The sequence below is a fragment of the Schistocerca piceifrons genome, chromosome 4 (genome assembly GCF_021461385.2).
Source record: "Schistocerca piceifrons isolate TAMUIC-IGC-003096 chromosome 4, iqSchPice1.1, whole genome shotgun sequence".
NCBI classification, from domain to species: Eukaryota; Metazoa; Arthropoda; class Insecta; order Orthoptera; family Acrididae; genus Schistocerca; species Schistocerca piceifrons.
Genome location: NC_060141.1, coordinates 693,037,473 through 693,062,983, shown reverse-complemented (window position 1 = coordinate 693,062,983; position 25,511 = coordinate 693,037,473). Strand labels below are relative to the sequence as shown.

Sequence of the window (25,511 nt, the reverse complement as noted above, 5' to 3'; positions counted from 1 at the left end):
TGACCGAAACTCATTTTTCGCGGACAAACCAGAGAAAACTGTGCCTCAGAAAAGGTAGTTGAATTACATTTGACCACAATTGTAAGTTGATGCCTCACGAATTACTGATCAATATTAGTGAATTTAAAAAAATAAAAATAAAAAAAACAGGTGTGAAGAATTCCTAAGTAATACGTAGGCTTTGGCGGCAAGTGTCAGTAAAAACACAATTATTGTGGTTTCCGTACCGCCTCGCCTTACAATTACACTGACCGAAAAAAAGCCCAACACCCAGAAAGAATGCTATTTTGTCTAAAACTGACATGATGAGATCGTGGCTGTGTACAATTAATGTAGGTTGATTCTTACAGAGAAGAAGACAGCAACCAGCCACTACTAATACTGCTATTTTTTTAAGTCAATAGCCCCGTAATCGGTTTCGAACTGAAAAGTTCATCATCAGACGGCCGTTCACAAGATTTGCTAGATACGCTTTACACAATCGTCAGTTTTCAATTTTTATTCTTCCGCTGTGGCGAAATATTCTTGGTGTGTTGGTGCCACCGAAAATTCCGCGCGATTTTGTTGCAATCCTACAACTTCGCAACAAAATCGCGCGGAGGTTTCGATGGCACCAACACACCAAGAATATTTCGCAACAGCGGAAGAATAAAAATTGTCGATTACGTAAGGTGTATCTTGCAAATCTTGTGAACAGCCGTCAGATGATGAACTTGTCAGTTCGAAACCGGTTACGGGGCTATTGACTTAAAAAAAATAGCAGTATTAGTAGTGGCTGGTTGCTGTCTTCTTCTCTGTAAGAGTCAACCCAGAAAGAATTGTACTACAAAAACGAAATTCAGTGGGCGTGTTTCTGTATCTGAAAAATGGTGTCTATTCAAATTTCGCGCCAGTCGTATGAGAGTGGTGCTAGTGGTGCCACTATGAGGAAGGAAATCAGGTTTGCTTTAAAGACGAGCTGTAACGGTCGTGAGCCTTAGTTACTTTTGAAATTGGACATTGTGAGTTGATGTTAGCCTAGAATGCCTTTAAGGCGACAAAGACGTCATTATCAACACCTCACCGAGTTTGACCGAGGTCGTGTAATAGGACTACAAAATCTAGATGTTCCTTCTGTGATATTGCAAAAGGACTTGTCAGGAATGAAGCCACTGTACATGGCTGCCGGCAGTGGTGGTCACGAGAATGAACGGTCCCCCTCCGTTCGGCCACGTGGCACTATCGAGACGGAAGACCATCGTTTTTGGCGTGTGGGAAGGCCATCGTTTTTGGCGTGTGGCTCTGACGTATCATACTGCATATACAGCAGCAATTTGAGCAGCTGGTTGCACCCACAGTGACGCCGCGAACTGTACAAATCGGTTACTTCAATGACAGCTCCGAGCCAAACGCCATGTAGCGTGTATTCCGCTGACCCCAAAACAATGGGATTTGCGGCTTCACTGGTGTCAAGCGAGAGCTCACTGGAGGGCAGGGTAGAGGTCTGTTATGTTTTCTGATGAAAGCTGGTTCTGTCTCGGTGCCAGTGATGTATTGGCTAAAGCGATTTCGCACACTCTCGAGGTTATCCTTCACACCCTCAGTCCAAATTTGTACGTCAGTCTGGTTATTCGACCTACTGCGTTTTCATTTATGAACACAATGCCAGGGGGTCTTTTCTAAGAAGATAACGCTCGTCCACAGATCGCTTTACTAATCAAATATGCTCTGCATAGTGTCGACATGTTGGCTTGGTCTACTCGATCACCAAATCTGTCTGCAACCGGGCACATGTGGGACTTCATCGGACGACAACGTCCAATTGAAAGATTTACGCCGCGCCATTGAGCCACATAAAATATTTGTTATTATTATTATTATTATTATTAGTGCCGATTATTATAATTATAATAATAACAATTATTATTATTATTATTATTTGTGCCTATTATCGACTGTATTATTTGAGCCAAAAGTACGCATAGAAACTGAGAACGTTTGTGAAATTTTTTGCTGTGTGTTGCTCCAGAGAGCGATGTGAGGCGCGGTCCACACTAAGTCGATGCGGTATCTGACGCGCCTTTCAATACGAGGCAGAAGCAGCTCGCATTGGCGGAGCGTGTAGAAACGTAGAGGAAGTGACGTAAGGGAGGACAGCAATACGAGGAGGAGAAGGAGGAGGAGGAGAAGATCAGTGTTTAACGTCTCGTCAACATCGAGGTCGTTAGAGACGGAGCAAGAGTTCGGATTAGGGAAAGATGGAGAAGGAATGCGGCCGTGCCATTTCGAGGGAACCATCCCGGAATTTGCCTTACGAGATTTAGGGAAATCACTGGATACCTAAGTCTGGAAGGCCCGACGCATGTTTGAACCGTCGTCCTCCCGAATGTCAGTGCAGTGTTCTAACCACTGCTCTGCCTCACTCAGTGACCGCGAGATGACAGCGATACGTACCCCAGTTGTTTCGTCCGGGGCGGAACACAGAGTGCTGGTTTTCATTTTCGTTATTCAAATGGTTCAAATGGCTCTGAGCACTATGGGACTTAACATCTGAGGTCATCAGTCTCCTAGAACTTAGAACTACTTAAACCTAACTAATCTGAGGACATCACACACATCCGTGCCCAACGCAGGATTCGAACCTGCGACCGTAGCGATCGCGCGGTTCCGGACTGAAGCGCCTAGAACCGCTCGGTCACACCGGCCGGCCACTTTCGTTATTGCCCGTGTAGTTATTGTGATACTTCGAAGTAAAGTAAAATGGGCGCATATTTTGAAAAGTTTGCATGAAGAGTGTAGTCACTGACTAGTTTACGTCTGCTCTGTTCTACCTCATACACTGCTGCATAAGAAATATTGCTAACACATAGAAATTTTTACCTCATTCCACTCACAATGTGAGATATATTTGAGGTTGTCCTCGGCGAGGTTGGCCGCTATAAGTCGCACGCGAGGCCGCTGCCGACTGCTATGGACTGTCATAAAGTGTATGGAGCTGCCTCGTGTTTCTCTTTGTCGTTTGCTGCCGATACGAGCCGAAAGTGGAAATGAAAAACTTACTGAAGTGAAAAGGCAGCTGGAGTCATCAACTAATGAAGTATTTTCAGTCTATGTTCCCAGCTTTCAGGAAACCTTATGAAAGGTGTAAAAGTTAACTGAAAGCTAAATTCCTGACTGTGTAGCTGTACGAAGCCGAGGAAGACACATTAGGATTTTCCTTACCATCATGGGCTTCTTCCATTTCTTCAAAAACATGGTCTACCCCTGTACAGAGTTCACCACGTACTGCTGCACAATCGATGGTAACTGAACTCATTGCAGATGAAGCACAGTTTCTTCTCAATATTCCTCAAACTTAATTGTGTACTACCGCGCGAAACTGAACAATTGTAGAAACACTATCCTAGCTTTACCAATCTGCAACAAGTATTTATACGTACGTACGTATGTACCACACTGAATAAAATACCATACTATGTGGTTTTACAAAAAATACACTTTTATGGTGGTATTTTTAACGTCAGTTCCACACTTTAACTGGCTTACCTTATTCTCCTGAGTAGCTACTCAGCAGGAGAAACAGTAAGTAGAAAATTTTTGTCCTGCTTTGTCAGAGCAACTGGTAGTAGTTGCTCCAAGAGCAGGAAACTGTCTGGATACAATCTGTAAAATTCATGAAATTTGTGTTCGTGATGAGAGAGCTAACGAAAAACCACAACTGAAAATGTCTGATATTTATAGCATTGTACGAATGCACCCAGTTCTTCATTTTCTTTCTCAGTTTTTTGAGGGTTAAATAATGATAAGCCACAATAACGTACGCCTCAGAAGGGCGCGAGATAAGAAAACATCTATCTTGTACACCTATAAATTCTTTTTATATCTGCCACTATCATTACTGTTGCTATTATTGCCATTATTATTGTTATCTCTATTACTGGCAGCAGCTGCAGTAGTAAAAGTACTGCTATTATTCACTTAATTACGGTCGTTCATAATCAGTATTATGTACCTACTTTTCCACTTCAGACACACAATTTCAATACTATTTGTGCTATTAAGATTGTTATTTTTTAGTAAACTATGATGTAAAAAGGTACTGCATGTGTGAAAACCTGCTCCAATAGTAGATAGGGCCGGAATGCCCTAATCAGATCAGATTAAATAAGTAAATAAATAAACAAAGTGAAACAGAAACGTGATTCGTGCTGTCTTGTTGCTAGTCGTACGGCGAGTTGCACGTGGTATTCATCCCAGTGGGAACACGAGTATCGCACCGATAAGCAGAGCATCGTGCGACCTTCATAGCAAAGTCTCGTACGGTCGCAATGTGAACTGCATCTAACAGAGGGACTTAAGGTTCTAAGCTAGTCAGTCTCAAATTTTACCAGTTTGTTGAGATTTGCTTTTCTGCGTTCCTTAAAATGGAAATAATTACAGGCATCGCCTCATTGAAACAAAATGTGAAAGTACGTAACCTACGTTAAGCAAAGTCTAAGAATTCATTCTCGGCATTTTCCCCGAGTATTATACCGAAACCCCGGGTCTTGAGCACCGATCTTCCCAGTTCGAAAATTAAAGAGGGCAGTCTCTACAGAAGAATTACTGTTCGATTTGTTTTCTTATTTATGATACTTCCAGTCCTTAATGCAGATTTCTGTAGTTTCTCACTATTTCCGTGTAAACAGAGTGAATTTTCGTCAGAAACCACATGAAATTTACGGAAAAGTGGACTTCCGACCTGGCTCTGCCCTCGTTGACAACGTAACAAAAATCACCCATTAAAAACTAATAAAAATAAGTGAAAACTCTCTAATTTGTAAAATCCGTCTTTCTTAGGTAAACCAAATATTTAAGTTCATAACAGACAAAATCTAGAGGCATTATGTACTCATAATATTCGCAGGATAACCAATCACTTGAAATACTTGGTTATCAAAGGGAAACGCGTCCTGTGAAACAATTTTGAAAGATTCTAGTATGTTTAATTCAGGAGAAAGCACAATGATATTAACTGTAAGCCCATACATTGAGCCTCCACAAGCTTCACTCGAGCTGGTTGTAAATTTCAGCTACAGTTCTGAATGTTAAAAGGTATACCCGTTCGCGTCCGTTTTATTGGCACTGTGTGTTGATACATTCCGAAGCGCCAAAAATTCCATCTGAAAAAAGAGAGTGCAGATGACGTGCAAACTGTTACAGGACGTGATCATGCGCCGGGTGTTTGAGTGCCAACAGGAATGAAACATGTAGCAGGACATCTGTTGCGCTCTGAACACTGGTGCCTGGCGAACCGCTTTTGGTCTCCGGATCAAATGCAGCGGGGCCCAGGCTCGCGGTACGAGGGCGACCGCCCGGCAACCGCGCTCATTATAGTCGCCAGCTTGTGGTGTGGGGCTTGCGACTCTGAACTGCAGCATAAGTTCCCCACCATTCCACGGCGACACTCGCTTCTCCTTTTGCATCTAGTTCCCTGTTGACATTGGAACATTAGGGATTACCTGCACGACACTGCATTTAAATCAGCTTATCCCGCCACATTCCTAGCTCACTAATGAACTTAGCACAACAGATTGCCAAAATGCTTAAATACTGGTAATATCAAAGATATATTAAATACGAAGCTTTCTTCTGACGGAATAAGAACTGTTAATAAAGGTGTCGAGAATGGTATCAACAGAATGTGGTCCTCTACCATGTGTACAAGTGCCATTGCGAGTATTGTTCTCCTCGTAATTTGTCTTTAAAACAACTAGAGCCTTCGGCTTCCGAAATCTTTTTGCTTTCTTGCGCGAAAACTGCGGTCTATTTCTGAGGATATTTTTACGCGGTGTTTCTAAATCCCCTTTGGCAGTGGAGAGCAAGTAGGGAGCGCCTTGAACAGGAAATAATGTGAGGACATATACCTATTTCCGAACAAACGTATAAGATAAAATATGCCACACTCCCGCGGATCCCTGTTGTAGAAACAATAATAATGGTCACATTTGAAACAACGGACTAATGAGATAACAACGACGAGTGTTAACCGTTGTTATAGTAATAGAACAGCTTGTGAGCCATGAGTGAAAGAAGTGAAGCATACGCCGTGAAGCGTGAATATTGCATTTTTCTCTTCGCTCATTGCATTCAAAAGATGTGAGAGATCGGAATACGTTATTTTGCAGGTTTGTTGCTGGAGCACGGTTCGACAGTTGTCTACACGTGAGTTCTTTCTTTCTTCCTTTCGCTTGTGCCTTTTTCCCGCAGGGACGCAAGGTCGGCATGGTTAATCGTATTTGGAAATGTTAGATTAAGGGGTGGCCAGATGCCCTTCGTGCCACCACCGCGTACCCCCCCACCGGACGGAATTAGTATACCCCAACTGTCTGCGACAAGTGTAATCCGTGGAGTAATGCGAAAGTAGTCAGGTGTCTGCGAGCCGTGTAACTGAGGCGGGACATCGGATCCAGCTCGGTATTCACCTAGGGGGATGTGGAAAACCGCCTAAAAACCACATCCAGGCTGGCCGGCACACCTACCGTCGTCGTTAATCCGCCGGGCGGATTCGATCCTGGGCCGGCGCGCCTACCCGAGTCCACGAAGCAGCGCATTAACGCTCTCAGCTAACGTGGCGGGTTCTAGTTGTCTAGACGTACCTACCGAAAATATCACCTACCCGGTCCGACCTACAAGACCTCGGTATGTCACGACAATGCTTACACTGTATATATTTGTGAAAAGAGCGTCCACAGCTCATGGTCGTGCGGTAGCGTTCTCGCTTCCCGCGCCCGGGTTCCCGGGTTCGATTCCCGGCGGGGTCAGGGATTTTCTCTGCCTCGTGATGACTGGGTGTTGTGTGATGTCCTTAGGTTAGTTAGGTTTAAGTAGTTCTAAGTTCTAGGGGACTGATGACCATAGATGTTAAGTCCCGTAGTGCTCAGAGCCATTTGAACCATTTTCTTGTGAAAAGAGCGAATAAAGGAGAGCAAGTTGATAGGATTTGTAGTATCCTCATACCGCAGGGAACCAAGGGAGAGGATGTTGATATGGGTGGCTGGTATCTTATTTCTACAACACAAATGCACACGTGGATTAACTCTGTTCTTTATTTACAAGAACAGGAAGCTTCTTATCTTGAATAGAGTCCATGTGTTGTGGTGCAAGCTCAGTAATAATAGTCCTCTTGCAGACAGTATCTGTAACCTTGTATTACCAACTTTAATCCCGCTGTTAGTCTCGATCTGGTCGCTGTGCACATTCTTATCCTGTGCTGCACTACGCCGCTCCTCGAATGAATGACAGACACCAACTGGAGTGTGAGTTCGTGAGCGAGTGAGGCCTTTCGCTCAGCAGCGGCGGTCTAAGTACACTATGCGATCAAAAGTACCCGGACACCTGGCTTAAAATGACTTACAACGTGGCTCCATCCATCGGTAATGTTGGAATTCAGTATGGTGTTGGCCCACCCTTAGCCTTGATGACAGCTTCCACTCTCGCAGGCATACGTTCAATCAGGTGCTGGAAGGTTTCTTGGGAAATGGCAGCCCATTCTTCACGGAGTGCTGCACTGAGGGGAGGTATTGATGTCGGTCGGTGAGGCCTGGCACGAAGTCGGCGTTACAAAACATCCCAAAGGCGTTCCATAAGATTCAAGTCAGGACTTTGTGCAGGTCAGTCCATTAAAGGGATGTTATTGTCGTGTAACCACTCCGCCACAGGCCCTGCATTAAGAACAGGTGCTCTATCGTGTTGAAAGATGCAGTCGCCATCGCCGATTGCTCTTCAAAGTGGGAAGCAATGTAGGCCTGTGCTGTGATAGTGCCACGCAAAACAACAAGGGGTGCAAGCCCCCTCCATGAAAAACACGACTTCACCAAAACACCACCGTCTCCGAATTCTACAGTTGGCACTACACATGCTGGCAGATGACGTTCGCCGGGCATTCGCCATGCCCACACCCTGTCATCGGATCGCCATATTGTGATTGTGTACCGTGATTCGTCACTGCACACAACGTTTTTCCACTGTTCAATCGTCCAATGTTTACGCTCCTTACACCAAGCGAGGCATCGTTTGGCATTTACCGGCGTGATGTTTGGCTTATGAGCAGCCGCTCGACCATGAAATCCAAGTTTTCTCACCTCCTGCCTAACTATCACAGTACTTGCTGTGGATCCTCATGCAGTTTGGAATTACGTGTGTGATGGTCTGGATAGATGTCTGGCTATTACGCATTACGATCCTCTTCAACTGTCGGCGGTCTCTGTCAGTCAACAGACGAGGTCAGCCTGTACGCTTTTGTGCTGTACGTGTCCCTTCACGTTTCGACTTCACTATCACATCGGAAACAGTGGAGTGTGGAAATCTCGAGTACAGCGTATGACACAAGTGACACCCAATCACCTGACCACGTTCGAAGTCCGTAAGTTCCGCGGAGCGGCCCATTCTGCTCTCTCACAATGTCTAATGACTACTGAGGTCTCTGATAAGGAGTACCTGGCAGTAGGTGGCAGCACGATGCACGTGATATGAAAAACGTATGTTTTTGGGTGTGTCCGGATACTTTTGATCACATAGCGTACTTGCAGTCGAGAGAGCGTTGGCGGCGTGTTGCTTGCGACTCTCTCTCTCTCTCTCTCTCTCTCTCTCTCTCTCTCTCTCTGGCCTCTCTCGTGATAGGCGCGCTTGATCGAGCGTTTACTATCGACCGGAGTGCTGTCGACAGCTTACGCCAGCACAGGATTTACCATGGAAACTAACACTGTCCCTACGCTCATTAACAGACGGATGTGAGCCAAGTAACTCTGTTCAATCTACGAATGTCAATTACAGAACGGCACTTCTCTAGCTAACTTGTGAAGTGATTTCGCCTACTCCATTTGAAACATTGGGAAGGCGTTGCTGCCCTGCTCTCACCTGTGATAACCACACAGATTCATAGTTTCGTTCCTTTTCACTGCATAAAGCACTCGTTGTAGTGTCAGCTGTCTTTTTTATGTTACAATATTTAATTTCGCCTGTTCCGTTTCGAAAATGAATCATTATCAGTTGGGGCTATTCCGCAAGCTGAATTTTCTGCCTTTTTTATTGCATTATTCACAAAGTGTCTTTGTCTTGTATGTCTGCAGTAGCGTTTTTGGAAAATCCACTCTCGAGTCAGAAGAAAACGTTTTCCCTGCTGAAATATTTTGGAGCCGACCGGCTTCGTTCCGTTACAGCGACGCTGACGTGACATTAAGCGAAGTACGTGGTTATTCCGTGATGGCGTTACTAATTTTCAAGGATGATGGAGAAAGGTAAATGTATCAATTTGCGTAAGGAACCCCGGTCCGGAAACGACCGTGTCGAAAGTTATAAGCGAAAATCGTTCTGGTACCCATGGCAGTAGACCTCTTTCATTGCAAGATCTTTGATTTCCGTATTTTGGGAGAAGTTAGTATGGACTAAAACAAGAACAAATTGTCTAGTATACATAGGCTCTAAAAAGCATACCGTAAGTGCTAAGAGCACTTGCTCAGTAGCAGAGATGTTTTTCACAGTAGCGAAGATGAGCAAGTACTCATAGCTCTTAAAGCTTCCACTTCAGAGCCGATTTTTACTGAGCATTTTTTTCTTGTTTGGTCCACACTCCTTCCAAAATATGGAAAGTAAATTGTTACATTTACCCTTCTCCATCATCCATGAACGTTTGCAACATCATCACGGAGTCACACTGTATATCTCCAAGTTAGGTTCAAATGGCTCAAATGGCTCTGAGCACTGTGGGACTTAACTTCTGAGGTCATCAGTCCCCTAGGACTTAGAACTACTTAAACCTAACTAACCTAAGGACATCACACACACCCATGCCCGAGGCAGGATTCGCACCTGCGACCGTAGCGGTCGCGCGCTTCCAGACTGTAGCGCCTAAAACCGCTCGGCCACCTCGGCCGGCCTCCAAGATAGGGCGGTCTAGTCGCGTCGAGTGGCCGCGCGGTTTGAGGCACCATGTCACGAACTGCGCTGCCCCTCCCGCCGGAGGTTCGAGCCCGCCCTCGGGCTTCGGTGTATGTGTTGTCCTTAGCGTAAGTTAGTTTAAAGTCGTGTGTAAGTCTAGGGACAGATGACCTCAGCAGTTTGGTCTCTCAGGAATTCACACACATTTGAACATTTTAGGGCGGTCTGTGAGCTGACATTAGGGAGCACGTACCTTGATGATAAAGGCTAAACCAAGAGGTTGCGCTAGTAGTAGATGGCTTTCCGAAAGGCTCCTGAAGAAACTATAGCACCACATCTTGCAAATGTGCAGTGCTGCTTTCGGTAGAGACGCAACGGAAGCTGTTTACATATTACTATTAGCCGTAGCTTCGTTGTTTTGTGTCATCAGTCTTCTGAACTGGTTTTATGTGGTCGCCACGAATTCCTCCCTTGTAGCAACCTCCTCAGCTCGGAGTAGCACTTAAACAGGACGTACTCAATTATTTGTTGAACGTATTTCCATCTCTGCCTTCCGCTACAGTTCTTACCCTCTAAAGCTCCGTCAAGTACTACGGCAATTACTCGTTGATGTCTTAACACTTGCCTTATCATCCAACGTCACCACAACTTCCGCTTTATCACAGTGCGCCAATAGCAGCTGCAGGTCAAGTGCGGTGGCCAAACACCAGGCCGCGCTGTCCATCGTCCGAACGCGCCAGCGGCACTGCCCGCCAGATCGGGAGCGACCACCGGACGTTACAACGTCCGGTAGTAAACTCGCTCTCCTCTCATCTGGTCATCATTCGCCGCTCAGATACTGCCTACTCATTGTACTTTGCGAAAGTGGTCTACCGTGCTTGTTACTGGACACTTCTCTGGCTTAGCTCTTTGGACTTGTGAATTCTGCTAGTACAGTAACGACGTGTTCTTTGTCAAACAAAACAAAACAAAAAATAAATAAATAATTTGAAATGTGTTGTGTACATAGTTCCGCGTAGTGAGCGCGTACACAACTTTCCCACTAGAGCGCGCCCCGCTAAGCACAACAGCGCAGGCGCAGCACTCGTCCGTCTTCGCACTACGAGATGGCGCTGCCTTCGAGACGGACCAAATTCTGCTTCCGCAGATCCGCGTATTAATATGTAACGCAGCCAATGAGATCGCTGCTAACGTAGAACCTTTTCTCCTCGCAGATCACACTCGCGCAGTGATACATGAACGCACGGGGTATTATAACAAGTGTACAGACCTCCGATTAGTCAGTCTGAATTAGTCTGTACGAGTCTGCATTTGTCTGCGGCAGTCTGTACCAGTCTGCATTAGTCTGTACCAGTCTATAGTCAAGTTTCAGTCTGCGCCTAATAAGATTACCATATTCCTGTACATAGCCATGAAGATAAATGAATAGACACTTTGTCAAGTATCAGAGATATGTGAGAATAAGATTAACGTACCAAGACCAAAGGAACTTCAGATTGTCAATTGTAAACAGCATCCAGAATCAAGTTACGTAATGTCTATGCTTTTTATTATTTTAATAAATGTGTGTGAAAATTAATCAAGTTGTGTTTAAAGTTGGTCACCGTCAATCTGCTATTCTAAGCGTGCAAGTGGCTTTTCTATCGTCTGACCTAACGGTAGAAGATAAACACGCCACGGTAAGACCACAAGACATATTGCTGGCACTCGCCTACTTCGTTAGAGCGACAAGTCAAATAATCTGATGGTGTGTGTACTGAAGGTCTTACAGTACGCACACCACAAAATATTTTTCTCTTTGTCATTTTTTATTTTATCAGTCTACCTAATTTTGAACATCCTTCTATAGCATCATATCTGAAACGCTAGGAGTCTCTGCTTTTCCAGCTGCACTAACTGTTAAGTCCGCAGTATACCTAATAGCATTTCGCATCAAACAAGATAGTCGAAACACGCTACTGTTGTGTTGCCTCTGCTCAGAACATCATTCTGGAATACCCTAACAGCTTTAACTACTGGCGGCAGAAAGATTGCGGGGAAACAATGAAAGTTGCTGAATTAGCCAGTATGCGCTGATCCACAATAGGAATCATCTTCACCGAATGTTACAGCTGCGGAGTAGCACAGACTGCTTCTGTCTAAGTGCACAAGACAGCCTCTGTTGTTATTCCGTACTACGCCCAAACTTATCTTTGCTGCTTCTTTCTTATTGTGGTCTTTCTTTTCATTGGGGTGCAATATCATACTGGGGTTGGTTGGTTGGGTTTTTTGGGGGAAGAGACCAAACAGCGAGGTCATCAGTCTCATCGGAGAGGGGAAGGACGGGGAAGGAAGTCGGCCGTGGCCTTTCAAAGGAACCATCCCGGCATTTGCCTGGAGCGATTTTAGGGAAATCACGGAAAACCTAAATCAGGATGGCCGGACGCGGGATTGAACCGTCGTGCTCCCGTATGCGAGTCCAGCGTGCTAACCACTGCGCCACCTCGCTCGGTATCATACTGGCAACACAGTGATTAATGACGGAGGGCTAAGGAACGTTTGAGATCGTTAGATGAAACAATTTGCTTGGTTCTGCTGGAGGAACAACGTCACCATTCCAACCGAAGTTGAATCTAAATCTAGCTGGTGTTTACATCTACATAATTACTTCGCAATTCATGATCAAATGCCTGAATTAAACTTCTCGCTTATCTCTCGGGTCTTCTGTGCCTACGTACCAGTAATCGTTATTAGAATGGTGGCGGTTATCTTACAACCATTTCTCATTACCAAGTTCATATGTCTATAATCCTCTACACCGTATTACATTGTTTCAGTATACCCCAAGACACTTCTGCTTCATGTTTTTCCTATTCCTCTATTCTACATTTTGTAAGTACTGTAACATAGTACGATTAAGCCTGTTAATTGTGTAAATTGCTTTGTTTCGTATCAAATGGCATAGTAACATCTTTTTTTTTTTTTTTTTTTTGTTCGCAGGTAAGGGAGCCAACAGTGTTACCATGCCATGGTGCGCAGTAAGTCCAGCAGCCTCTTCCCATAAAGCTAATATCCCGATATTTTATGTTTTCACCCGTAGTCATTGCAGGAACTACTGCGTAATGAAACATGTATTTACAGTAGGCAAATTCGAGACAGTTTGTAGTGACAGCATTGAAATATTCGAAACAATTTCGAATTTGAGAATGGATCTTTTACTGTAAACCGTGATGTACGCCGATGTTGCGGCAAGTGCACTTTGCAACCCAGTGAAAGGCCGAGTGCTGGCACAGCACGACACAAGACCCCAGTGTCCCTCAGCTGAGCTGAGCTTCCACATGACGTGCCATAACGTTGCGCTGCGTGACTGGAGGCGGGGCCCTGTCACAACAAAGCTTGCCGGAGCGACTATTAACTACTCGCCGCTGAGTCCCTAGGAGCACGCTGTATTCGGCTATAATTCTCCACGCTGTCCTTCGGCACCATATGGGCCACGCAACTTCATCAACGCCGAGCAGCGCCATCAGCTAGTCCCTGGCCTTAAAGCCACCACTGTATCTGGTGGTTTAGGGGCCTGCCTTGCTTCCGCAGTCCTCTCACGTACCTTAAAACGGAATTGGACGAGGAGCAGGTGACGTCACAGTGAGGAATTCCATGTTACATCATACTGGGAAGCGTGAAACAAAGAGTCTGGCATGTCAGATTTTTGTCTCCTGGTGAGAAACATGGCCAATGAGATGCGAAATCGTTTTACGTCACAAGCAGAACTTAGGAGCCGCCATAATGTATGGCGTTAAACATCGTATCTCTTGGTTTTTTTCATAGAGAACGCGCTTTGAATGTGCGCGATTATAAACCGCCAGAAAACGGAGGATCTCTCGCAAAAGCGTCTTTGTACCCACGATTTGTTGTAATAAAATGACAGGAAACTACATATTGGTAGGCAAAGACTTCCTGTAATTGATGTTTTGTGTTATAACTTGTATGTTACTAAACTATCCCGTTTCAATGCTACGACACAATGATGATCTATCAAAAGCGCGTCTTTTTGGTTCAATTATCAAATAATGACATTAGTAGAAACAGTATTTAGACAGCGTATGCCATATATGGAGGCACAGTTGCTCAAATGGCTCTAAGCACTATGGGACTTGACATCTGAGATCATCAGTCTCCTAGACCTGCAACTACTTAAACCTAACTAACCTAAGGACATCACACACATCCATGCCGGAGGCAGCATTCGAACCTGCGACCGTAGCAGCAGCGCGGTTCCGGACTGAAACGCCTAGAACCGCTCAGCCACAGCGGCCGGCGGCGCAGTTGCCATGAAGAAGCTGTACCTCAGTTGATAACGTCGTGATCTCCTGTGTCGTGAAGCAAACGGTACCAAGTTTGCGCCACTTTTTTTCATCTTTCGTTTTGTAAAAGCCTCTGGGTTTTTCTTATTCACTTAATAGAAGTATTATCTCGAAAGTCGATGTTACGTGTTATAAATAATGAATTTCTTGCAACTCTTTTTGCGAAGACCAGCTCAACAGAAGTTATACACTGGAAGTTTTTTCTATTATGAAACAGCCATATTATCGACTAACTCATGTTTGTATCTCGCCGGTAAATATCTTTTTTGAATTATGATTAGCAGGTTCGAAAAAATATCCTGCTCCACTTAAAAGGATTTACGAAACGGATCTCGATCTTGAAATCTATGTGGTGAAGTAGTTTACTTCAGAGTGATGGTAGTCAATCCTACATTGAGGATATGGATATTACGCAAACGCAATCTGACTTTAAACGTTGTACTTTAACTATATTCAGTTTAAAACCGAAAATAGGATGAAGATTCAGTTGACTTAACGAATAATTTCTATTAATGTGGCTCTCACATAGTTTTACAGCGTTATGTAGCGTTCCTCTACTAGCAATTCGCTGTTCAAGCCATCGACGAGTCCAGAATCTCGGCTCTTCTTCGACAATCGCTATCAAAGTTATCACAGCTATTTTATGGGCGTCCATCTTCGTAAAAAAAACTGTGTGATTTACGCGAAAGATGTGTAGCAACCACGACGGACACCACGTCTGGCGTCGCATTGAGAAACACGCTTTGTGTGAGGGCGGCTTTAGGTAGCACCTCTGCTTTGGAACTTGGATACTCGCACTGCCGGCCGGTGTTATGCTGTCATAGCAACCGCTCATTGCTAAGGAAATTACGCTCGTCATCGAGATACCGAAACCACCCTTCGCACGGACGTCTTGCAGAGTAAAGGGTGTTATTGTTAATTGTAATATCACACTAGCAGTGGCACAGGTAGAATGGAACCCACCGCCACCACGCACACGCTATCTTGGGGCAGGAACGGCTCTCCTGCTATTTAATGGTGTCCTCATCTCCGACGGCATTACACTCGAGAGCGCGGTGGGTATGAAAGAGAGTTGGGTGATCTTCGTTGCGGCAGAATCTTCTCATGAAATTTCAATCACCTACTTTCTCGCACGGAAAGATTTAAGTGTCCGCTTTTCCCGCGCGCTGTTCGAAAGTGAAATAGTAAAGAAATAGCCTGAAGACGGTTCGATATGAACTTTCTGCCAGCCACTTAATTGCGAATTGCATAGTAATAATGTGGGTGTAGAGCAGAGGTGCCTAACCTTTTAGCTTACCTGGCTCACATTACTGGAAGAAGACGAGTATCTTTCGGCAGCATATAATATGCTCAACACTTGAAAGAGCGGGGTGGCAGTGAGAGAGTAGTGCCATGTGCCGTGAGTTTCACTGTAAATATTCACTCTATCTGGAACGGAATTTTATGGATTTTTTTTTTCAACTGATCGTGTGATGCATGTCAACTTCCTGGGCCGTATTGATACTTGTTTGGGCCTCATGCGGCCCGCCGGCCGCGGATTGGACACCCCTGATGTAGAAAAGGTCATCCCTATCGATCCATTAATTTCGGCTCAGTGCATTTCATTCATTTAGTATCTATTCTTTGAGATAAAATGAATATAAGAAATTGACGTAAATACAGCACTTTCAAGTACATCAAGCCACGAATTTGGATCGTTGGTGACTTACAGCTGTGAAATGCGGTTCTAAAAGTAAGCGGTAACTCATACTCTCCTACGTTGGAGGCTTGTTTTTTTTCCCAAGGAACTCGTTGACATGGTCGTTGCACCCTTTAAGCTCAAGAAGGCTGGAACGCCGAGGGAGGGGAGGTGGAATATAGAACGGAAATGGAGCCGGTGGCGGCGTTAAGTCTGAAGCGGCAGATGTATCCGGCGGGCGGGCCGAGGAGCGTCCAATAAGCCGGATTGGAGCGCCACGCCGCCCCCGCGACGCCGTGATTGCCAATAAAGCCCCGGCCTCCAACCTCGTGCCCCCCTCCCCCTCCCTCAACCTCCGCCTCCGCCGCCCCCGCGCTGATTCATTGCCTTGTTTCGTCCGCGGACGGCGCGAGCCGCGGCAAACAGATGGCGGGCGCCGGGCAGCGGCGCGCCGGCGGCCTGGGTCTCGCCTCGCCTCCTCCCCTCCCCTCCCCTCTCCTGTCCTCTCTGGTCGCGACACCGGCCATCATCCTCTCCTCCCCCACGTGCCCCTGCGTCGGCAGGAATTTTCAGAGCCTGCGTTCCAGAGTCGACGTCAGGAGTTGATTGTGTAGCCTGTTAATCCGCTACTGTAGGCGTTGATAGACTCCATTTACACGTTTGTATGAAACTCGATCATTCGCTGTAGAGTATAATGTTGTCCTTTAAAATCGAAACTCCAGGAAGGGCAGAAAATAACAAAATTCTATATCTTGTGCGTATAAAGTAACCAGAGGAAATATGCTCCTATCGGAACACAAAAAAGGCTAACATGCCGCTGTTTTAAAAGTGGGGTACCAGTTACCTCATTCTTCCTTCCTCAGCACCTATAAAAATTTTCCCAAAAACTTTGACATACCAACATATTCGCACTCTTTTTAACATGCGACTCACGTCACGCTCCCACAATCTCACTCATTAGTCCTTAGCGGTAAGTCACTAGTCCATCCCATGGATGAGAAAAACTGGCAGTTAAAACCGATACCGGTACTTTAGTTCGGAATAATCGGAATTTTTCGGTATTTGTTTGCTCTAGGTTATAATAGGTATTTTTATTTTTACTAATAACTGGCTAAAAACCCGAAATATCAATTAGTCGTAGGAGCAGTGCTAAAATTTTTCCTTTTCAATAAAAACATTTTTTTCAAAGAACGAATAACTTTTATTCCTAAAATTTACATTGCTTTGAAATATTGCGTTATTATAGAAAATGGAGAAAGTGATCGGCATAACAGTGCCAACAGAACCGAGCAACAGACACATGGCGCTTTAAGAACTGGTACACCATTGTTAAGACAATAATGTACCTGTCACCATGTGGTGTGACATATTAGCTGGTACGTGAGTACATGCAATGTGCAAGACTTGCTCCATCTGATCTATATGATTGTTTCTGACTGTCGTCGTCGGACAACAGTTGTGTTACAGAATGGCAGCATCCCTCGTCTGGAAGTTTTTACGAAGGGCGGTATCAATGAAGTACAGTGTCCCGTTTGCTTTAAAAGATTTAAAACAGGAGAACCCACAACAAATTTGTGACCCAATATAAGGAGAAAACTTTAAATTCATTCATAGTTTGCAATAAAAAAGAAAGCCGCTTATCTGCTGGCTGCGTCTACAAAACATGCCTTTATCTGCTTACACGAAAAATATAATCCTCCAACCTCAGTTTCACCCTTTAGCACTGACTACTCGTGATGTCCAAATAGTGACACGATCCACGATTACAAAAAGATTTTTGAGCAGAGTTTCAAAACAATACATTTAATAGGAGAATACTGGTGACTTTTTTTTTTGTAGTATTCAACCACTTACCACATTTCGAGAAAAGCAACTAACGTTGAACGGATTAAGTTTTCTTTCATTAGCCTGTTTAATTTAATATTTCAATTCTGTGTATCTTAAAACAGAGGTAGTCAAAATTTTTCAAACTTTGTTCGATTTCTACTATTAATGAAAGAAATAATAGGAAATAAAACCGAAAGTCGGCTATTTCAGAAACCGGTTATTTTTAACGGTTTTAATAGTCTGGATAAACAGGCGTTAAAAAAAAAACAACCGAAAACCGGTTGTTTCAGCGATCACCACCATTCCTAAACCATCCACTGCCATTTGCTCATTGTCACCCACTATTCAGCCCAACTCACCGTCACTATCTCTTTGTGTGTCTCTAACTGTCAAGTCGGGCAAAATGGCCATTTTCCTACTTTGTGAAAACGGAATTGTTTAAAGTACTAACTTGACCCTAAGGTAATTAAACTATTCGATATTATACTTCAATATTTTTAGATCATAATGACTCATTTCTGTGAATTTCCGTCTGTTGCTACTCACTTAAAAAACAGGACTACCTTAGCCTGACCACTTTACACAGCTTTCGCCTACACTACGTGGAAATTTGACGTTTGTTACATGCTGTCTTCATGGTGCTGCAACGTCAGTGACCAACGATGTAACTAAGTATCGTTCCGCGTTACACTTTGAAATTTCCAGACATATTTTTGCATTTTGCTGGCTCGACACCCACAGCGTGACCCTCTACTTTCGCCAACGATGCCTTCAGAGCCTTAACTATCCCGGATAAAGATGTGTTTTGTTCCGTGTTGATTACTGTATCCGCGACACACAATTTCAGAATCAAGTACAAGGCTGTTTATGGACAGTTGCTGCTGAAAATTTAATCTGTTCTTAAATGTTAGATACATGAGATCCTGATGTGGGAGGATAATACGTTCGAGCTTCAAACTGGGAAATACTTGACAACCTTGATCGATAAAATTAGAGTTGCATAATTGCGCCAGATTAGCTTTCAGCAATTCTAGGAAAACACTTTCCTCTGTACATTTTTTATTTCATTAAGTCTTTATTAAATGAATGTCGTTATTTGTATCGGGCTGTGAGAATGCTGTAATGTTAAATTTCGCTTACTGTTGTATTTCACCAATTTTGTTGCAGTAGTTATTACCATCTCACATTAATTTACATTTTTCTTCATCCAAAATTGAAGACAAAGTAGAAGGCTGAGTCAACTAAATCAAACCCAGACCTATAGCATTTTTAAATTTAAATTTTTTCTGTGTTGACTGGAATAGCTTCTTTGCAGTTTGGAACTTAGCGCAGATATAATACAGAGGACGAAAGATTATCTGTAACTGCATGAGACTGCACTTGCAAGAATCGAAGAAAATGAAATGGAGACGATAGTTGAGACGAGAGTGAGACAGGTTAATAACCTTCTATCCATTTTATTCAGTCTGCACTTGGAGCAAGCAGCAAGCGAAACCAAGGGGAAATTTGGAAAAGCAAGTTCAGGGAGAAAAAATAAGAACTATGCATTTCTTTCAGAGACGGTAAAGGACTTGGAAGAGTAGCTGTATAGAATGGATAATGTCTTGAAAAGACATACGAGGTAAAACCAACAAAACCTGTCTCTGTACTTACAATAAACGCCCATAAATGTACGACTTCATATCAGGTATTCATACTTCCAAAGCAATTTTATTTTGTTGTTAAATTCCGCAACAGCAGGCACAGGATTTTTCCTTTGTGCTACAGCTGAGGGCTATGTGGAATCATGAGCGAAAAGACAGGAAACCGCTTGCTGTTGACCTCAGGAGGCAAATCCAGCGAGGTGGCTCACGATTATTTACTGTACTATCGATTTGCAAACGTACGGAACTTAAAACGACGCGCGTGGAGTATCTGGCTTCTCGCCCAATCCGGTTCAAATTAGTGAAAAATACACGTCACCGCAGTATGCTTTCATGGTTTCTCAGTAGTTGACAATCCGTTTGACCAAAAGGTGAGGTGATTCCCAGCCCTGAAGTCGAAATAAGAACACAGAACTCGTATTTGAGACAAGCCATCGGGAACCATCTTTTCTATGGTTTCTCTAGATCAGTTTATGCCAATGGCATCTTTCCAGCTGAACTGCTTCTTCGTCCCCAGTGACTTAAGAGGGAACCATATGGACTGGCCATATTCTATTTCCTTCATGCTTAAAGCAATTAAAGCTCAGTGTCGGGAAGTAAGTCTCCTAAAATAAGTCAGCGCAATTATCACAAAAGCACGAAAAACTCACCTTTAAAGATCAGATTTGCGAGTGCTGTGAAATACAAAACATTTTTAAGCTATTAACGTAGTCGACGGCAACTGAATGCATGTGGAAAAAGTCTTTTGATCGTAAAGTAGTTTGTTCTAATCTCGCTGGAAGTAAAATTGTTTTTGTTACTTTTATTTAAAGTCCATATTAATTAACAAATATAAATGTTAATTAACAGATATTAAATCATAATTTTTAACAAAACTAACATCTTTTTATTTTTAATTACTGCTCGTATGAAAACGTCAGTGTTCCAATTAAATTAAAATTTAGAGCAAACATCATCAAATAGGAAATAAAATATTTTTTTCTCAGTGAACAGTATTATTGATGTATTTAATTTTTTTCGTTTAACAAAAATGCATTTCACATGTCTGTATCATTATTTTATTTTCATACGAACAGTAATTAAAGATAAAAATGTTTTTATCAACAAATTATGATTCAATACTTGTTAATTAACATTTCTGTTTGTTAATAAATAAGGAATTTAAATAGAAATATAAAAGTTTTTGCACTTGTTTGACTCGAACCAACGATCAGTCTTTCACAATACACACACGGCTACAGACGGCTGTATTAGCAATTTAAAACTGTTTTGTGCTTATCAAGGCTCGGAAATCACGTAATTCTGAAAGGCTCTGTTTTTGAGTTACTGGCGTCGTTCTGCTTTAGGAAACTGAAGTCCGAGCACTGACCTTCGAACACTATTAGTATGAAGAAAAGAGAAGAGTGTACTAAACTCTAGACCGCTTCGTTCATAGATGAAAAATAGCTGTTAAGATATCGTATTCGCTCGTAACTATTTTGGACACTGCCGGTATTACAGACAGCTAGGTGGCGGAGTAGAGTAAGAGCTGTAACTGCCGCACCCCTGCCCCCAGGCACTGGGTCAGACTGCCTTTGGCCTCTCCCCCCCCCCCCCCCATCCCTCTTTCTACTACCCTCCCTGCACTGTTTGGCTGCCGCATTCATTTATTATTTCCGTCCGGCTGCCAGGGAGTGTGCACACCGCGCTGTGTTTATTTCTTTTTTTCTCCGCAGGTGGTTCAAAATTAAAGTGCTCCCGGGATCACTTTTTTTCCCGTAAATGCGCAGGTTTTGCCGTCCCCTATTGTAGGGGCGTAGGTGCATTGTGACGTCGGACTTGCCCTCCTGTATTTCATTTGTGCGACAAGTATATTGTATCGCTGTCACGAACAGTCCTTTTCCACTGGTGTGCACCTCTGTACGTGTGGTCGCTCTTTTTAGCTTTGTTGTACGCGACGTGGCGGCGTGAAAAGGTTGAAGATAAATAGTTTTTTGTTTAGCTGCTTCCAGATTTATTCGCACGTGGGAGGAGGACTCCGCCGCTGCAGCTTCCGCAGTGCAACGCGATCACCACCGTCCTCGAGAGGGCGGTCTCCGCTTCTAGCACCGGCTGTCGCCTCCTTGATCGATCGCCGGGCCGCGCCACCGCGGATGAAATGTCAGCAGCCAGCTGGGCCTTTTCTTTGCTGTGTGCCAGCCCATTAATCTTCATCGCTCCCGTCTTTCGCCGTCTCAGCAGCTTCGGCGAGCAAGGGTTTGTCCGGTCCACTTTGTGGGTTCTAAAACAGCCGACATCCGCGATTTTCCAGAACTGCAGAGAAAGACCCACGATGAAAAACGAACGATTCCACACAATTTATTCGTTAGTAGGTGGGGTTCGTTTATCAGCTGTCGGAAAAATCCCTCACTTTTTCGGTCTAAAACGATTTTAGACTGCGAGACAGCAGAGTGAATGTCGATGGTCGTACCATTAGAAGTTGTGTCTTAATCACTGCACGTCCTAGCTGCTAACCATCATACTGTACGCAGAATATGTACGGTACATTCAAATGATATGACTGTCACATTTTCAGTCAGTTTAAACAATCTGTTATTATTTATTAAATAAATTTTTTTAAAGGAAACGACCCTTTAATGCCTAGACCGCAATTTTGCTGTTACAATTAAAGTATGCTAACTGGTTTCGGCTGCTTTTTGCAGCCATCTTCAGGTCCTTGAAAATGTAAAAAGCGATGAATATGTATAGGAAAGCATCATTATCTGCAGTCATGCACTAACTTGCATTCGTAAATACCAACACAATTCAAATGGCTCTAAGCACTATGGGACTTAACATCTGAGGTCATCGGTCCCCTAGACTTAGAACTACTTAAACCTAATTAACCTAAGGACATCACACACATCCATGCCCGAGGCAGGATTCGAACCTGCGACCGCAGCGGCAGAGAGCAACACAATGACAGTGCGTAGTTTACAAACATCACCGTGAGTAAGCCAGACTGTAGACGGCAACCACGCAGGATAGTAGTAGTAATGAAGGAAAATGGCCTGTGGCATGAGCAAAAGTTGGATGCAACTGGCCATTTTCTTTCATTACTATCGTTATCCAACGAAATAACGGTCTACATCCTGGCTTGCTGACGCTGACGTTTTTAAGCTACGTACTATCATTATCTTGGTATCTACGAATGCACGTCATTGCGTGACTGCAGCTAATCATACTTTCCCCTGTATATTCACCAATTTTTACATTTTCAACGATCTGAAGTTGGCTGTAGAAAGCAAACTCAACTAATTATCATACTTTAATTGTAATGACAAAATTGCGGCCTAGGTATTAAAAGTTATTACTTACAAAAATTTTATTTGATAAAATACATTTAGACCGCTATCTCCTCTCTGACAGCGTCAGGTTTCACTGATATTATTATTTAACTAAAATTAATGGTAGTCTTTATTTTGAACGCGTGACCGTTCCACCCTTTTGAATTATTTTAAAGCAGTTTCAGCGGTCACTGTAACAATGTGGTTTTTCTTAGAAACTACTTTGGTAAGATAGCAATCAGTGCTCATGTTGTAAATTACCGCAACTAAACAATATTAAATAACTATTGTTACTCACGTTTTCCATATCTACTTCATTCTGAATGTTCTCGTAGGTGTTAGATTGAAACGTCATTGACCCGGAATACATTTTCGTTTTCGTGTTGCGTAGATCCACTTACACCTCGTGTACTTTGTTTTGACACTGCGGGATGCTATAGTCTTTCGTTTTGATGTAGTTGTGGAAGCGTCTACTATTCCTCTGTATGCTTATTTATATTTTTCGATTTTGGTGTGTGTGTGTGTGTGTGTGTGTGTGTGTGTGTGTGTGTGTGTGTGTGTATGTGTATGTGTGTGTGTGTGTGTGTGTGTGTGTGTGTGTGTGCGTGCGTGCGCGAGTGTGTGTGTGCGCGCGCGCGTGCGAGCGTTTCTCTCTGGATGCATGTACTGATTCGGTTGGGAACGGTGTCGTAAAATCATTATGATCTCTCCTGAGGCAAGCTGGCTCACACCTGTTGTAGGTGGCGTTTGATAGCTCAGATACTGGTAGTGCAACAGAGTGGAAGTCCGAGGCGGGCCCACACAAGTCCTGTCGGGGGCAGATCTCGGGATCTTGCTCACTTCAGGGAGTACCTCAGCTTCACGCAAATAGTTCACGGAGAGACATTTCACATGTGGACGAGCTTTGTCCAGTTGGAAAATGCCACCACGATACTGTCGCATCAGAGGTAACACATGGTGACGCAGGCTGTCCGTCATGCAGCGTTGTGCGTAACAGACTTCCCTCAATCGCTACCAGCCGTGACTGAAGTCATACGAGACAGCTCCCCACACCGTGGTTCAAATGGTTCTAATGGCTGTGAGCTCTATGGGACTTGACATCTGAGGTCATCAGTCCCCTAGAACTTAGAACTACTTAAACCTAACCAACCTAATGACATCACACACATCCATGCCCGAGGCAGGATTCGAACCTGCGACCGTAGCGGTCGCCCGGTTCCAGACTGAAGCGCCTAGAACCGCTCGGCCATACCGGCCGGCCCTACACCGTGACCCAGCAGTAAACAGATCTTTTTCTCGGAATGGATCGTTCACTCTCTTTCGGAGTATGCGCTATTTTGGACTTCTTTTCAGAGTAAAAATTTGTGCCGAACTAGCACTCGAATCTGGAATCTTGCCTTTCACGACTCGCTCTCACAGCTACATTTCTGCCAGAAGCTCTTTGCTATTTGCCCAAATTTCAGGAGGAACTTTTCCACGACAGAACTGCTGTAAAAGAGCTATCGTTAAATTCCATAGTAGCTCCACGGATTGACGTCCTCTGGACCGATTGAGATATTGCGTTAGGACAGTGGACTTGTGTTCTTCAAGTTCTGCGTTCTGATCTCCATCCCACCGTCGCGATTTCAGGTTTCTACTGTTCCACGTTGCTAGAGGAAATAACGGAAATGTACTGTCAGTATTTAATGTGAAACTAAAGTGAAAAAATTAGTCACAGACTAAAACATAATTATTTTGCAGGTAATGCAAGAACTTGCCAAAGAGTTATTTACTGTTGAAAAATCTGACTTCTCATCGACCTAGCTGTTCATCTGAAAATTATTACGTAAAAATTTAGCTCTTACAGCCATTGAATCTTGGAATATCGCTTGTTCTGCACTGAAAATCCAGTTTCCTTGCAGTTACAGATTAATCTGTTTGAAACTTAGAATGGTATAAGTAAAAATAGCAGATCAAAGTGCACGCGATGACATTTTCTGGAAATCTGATTAGACTGCAGCGAGAGATTAAACGGTCAAGGTGTTGGTGACAAAGGGAACTTTTATGCATACTATACCAGCAACATGCATAGTTTCCAAACTGTAAATCATTTCCATGGTTCTGGGTTATATCAAAACGTAAGCATGTGAGCTGATCGCAAATAGTTATTTTCTTCAAAAACAATGGAAGCCTGATACGTCGTAGGTATAGCCTACAGCGAGGGTGCGGGAATTGTTCCCTGCAGTGGTACGCTCTTCGTCTTGAAAACCTGCGCATGTCTTTGAATGTTTGTGAAGTGTTTTGGAGGATGTCCTTTTTTATAAATCTGAGACGGAAAAAAGGATATGCGCACCGGAAGAAAGTTTTGCAACTGCCAAGAAAATCGTTTGTTAATCTGAACTGCAGACATTCATCTTGCATCAGTTCTTAACTGCATATGGAGCATATGTCGTGATCAAGATCTAATTTGCCATTTAACTGGGAAGTATTTATGGACGACGTGCGTGTCATGAACCCCCAGATAGTCATGTGGCCTCATAAGAGTACTTAGCTGCATTTTCCTGTGATATTCCAATGACATTCACATAGAAGCCTGTAAAGAACTCTCTTTGTCGTTCTTTTTCAGAGAAATCCAAGAGAGACAAAGTACATACAAGGAGGTGCGGGAGTGAAATGGAGAATATCCCATCACCAGTGCGTCTAAGAGTCCCTTCTCCCCTTCCCTGCCTGACGTGATGCACTCAAACTCTTAGCATTCGGCCCATGCTTTTCTACACGTAGACTTTCCTTCATTGCAAGCATAATCAAGGTTTGGTCCCCTCTTCAACTGACTGTTTCGCGA

At 43.8% G+C, this 25,511-nt stretch overlaps 1 protein-coding gene across 1 annotated transcript in view; it reads right to left on the bottom strand.

Moving 5' to 3' along the window:
- LOC124796115 (myristoylated alanine-rich C-kinase substrate-like) overlaps positions 1-21,578 on the bottom strand; it is a 48,438-nt gene extending 26,860 nt beyond the window's left edge. The window contains exons 1-2 of the mRNA XM_047260204.1: positions 21,438-21,578; positions 16,269-16,530 (exon numbers count right to left, since the gene is read on the bottom strand). Of these exons, the coding sequence (XP_047116160.1) occupies positions 16,269-16,530; positions 21,438-21,578 (403 nt within the window). The remainder of the gene's footprint in view (positions 1-16,268; positions 16,531-21,437) is intronic.
- Positions 21,579-25,511: the final 3,933 nt, after the last annotated feature.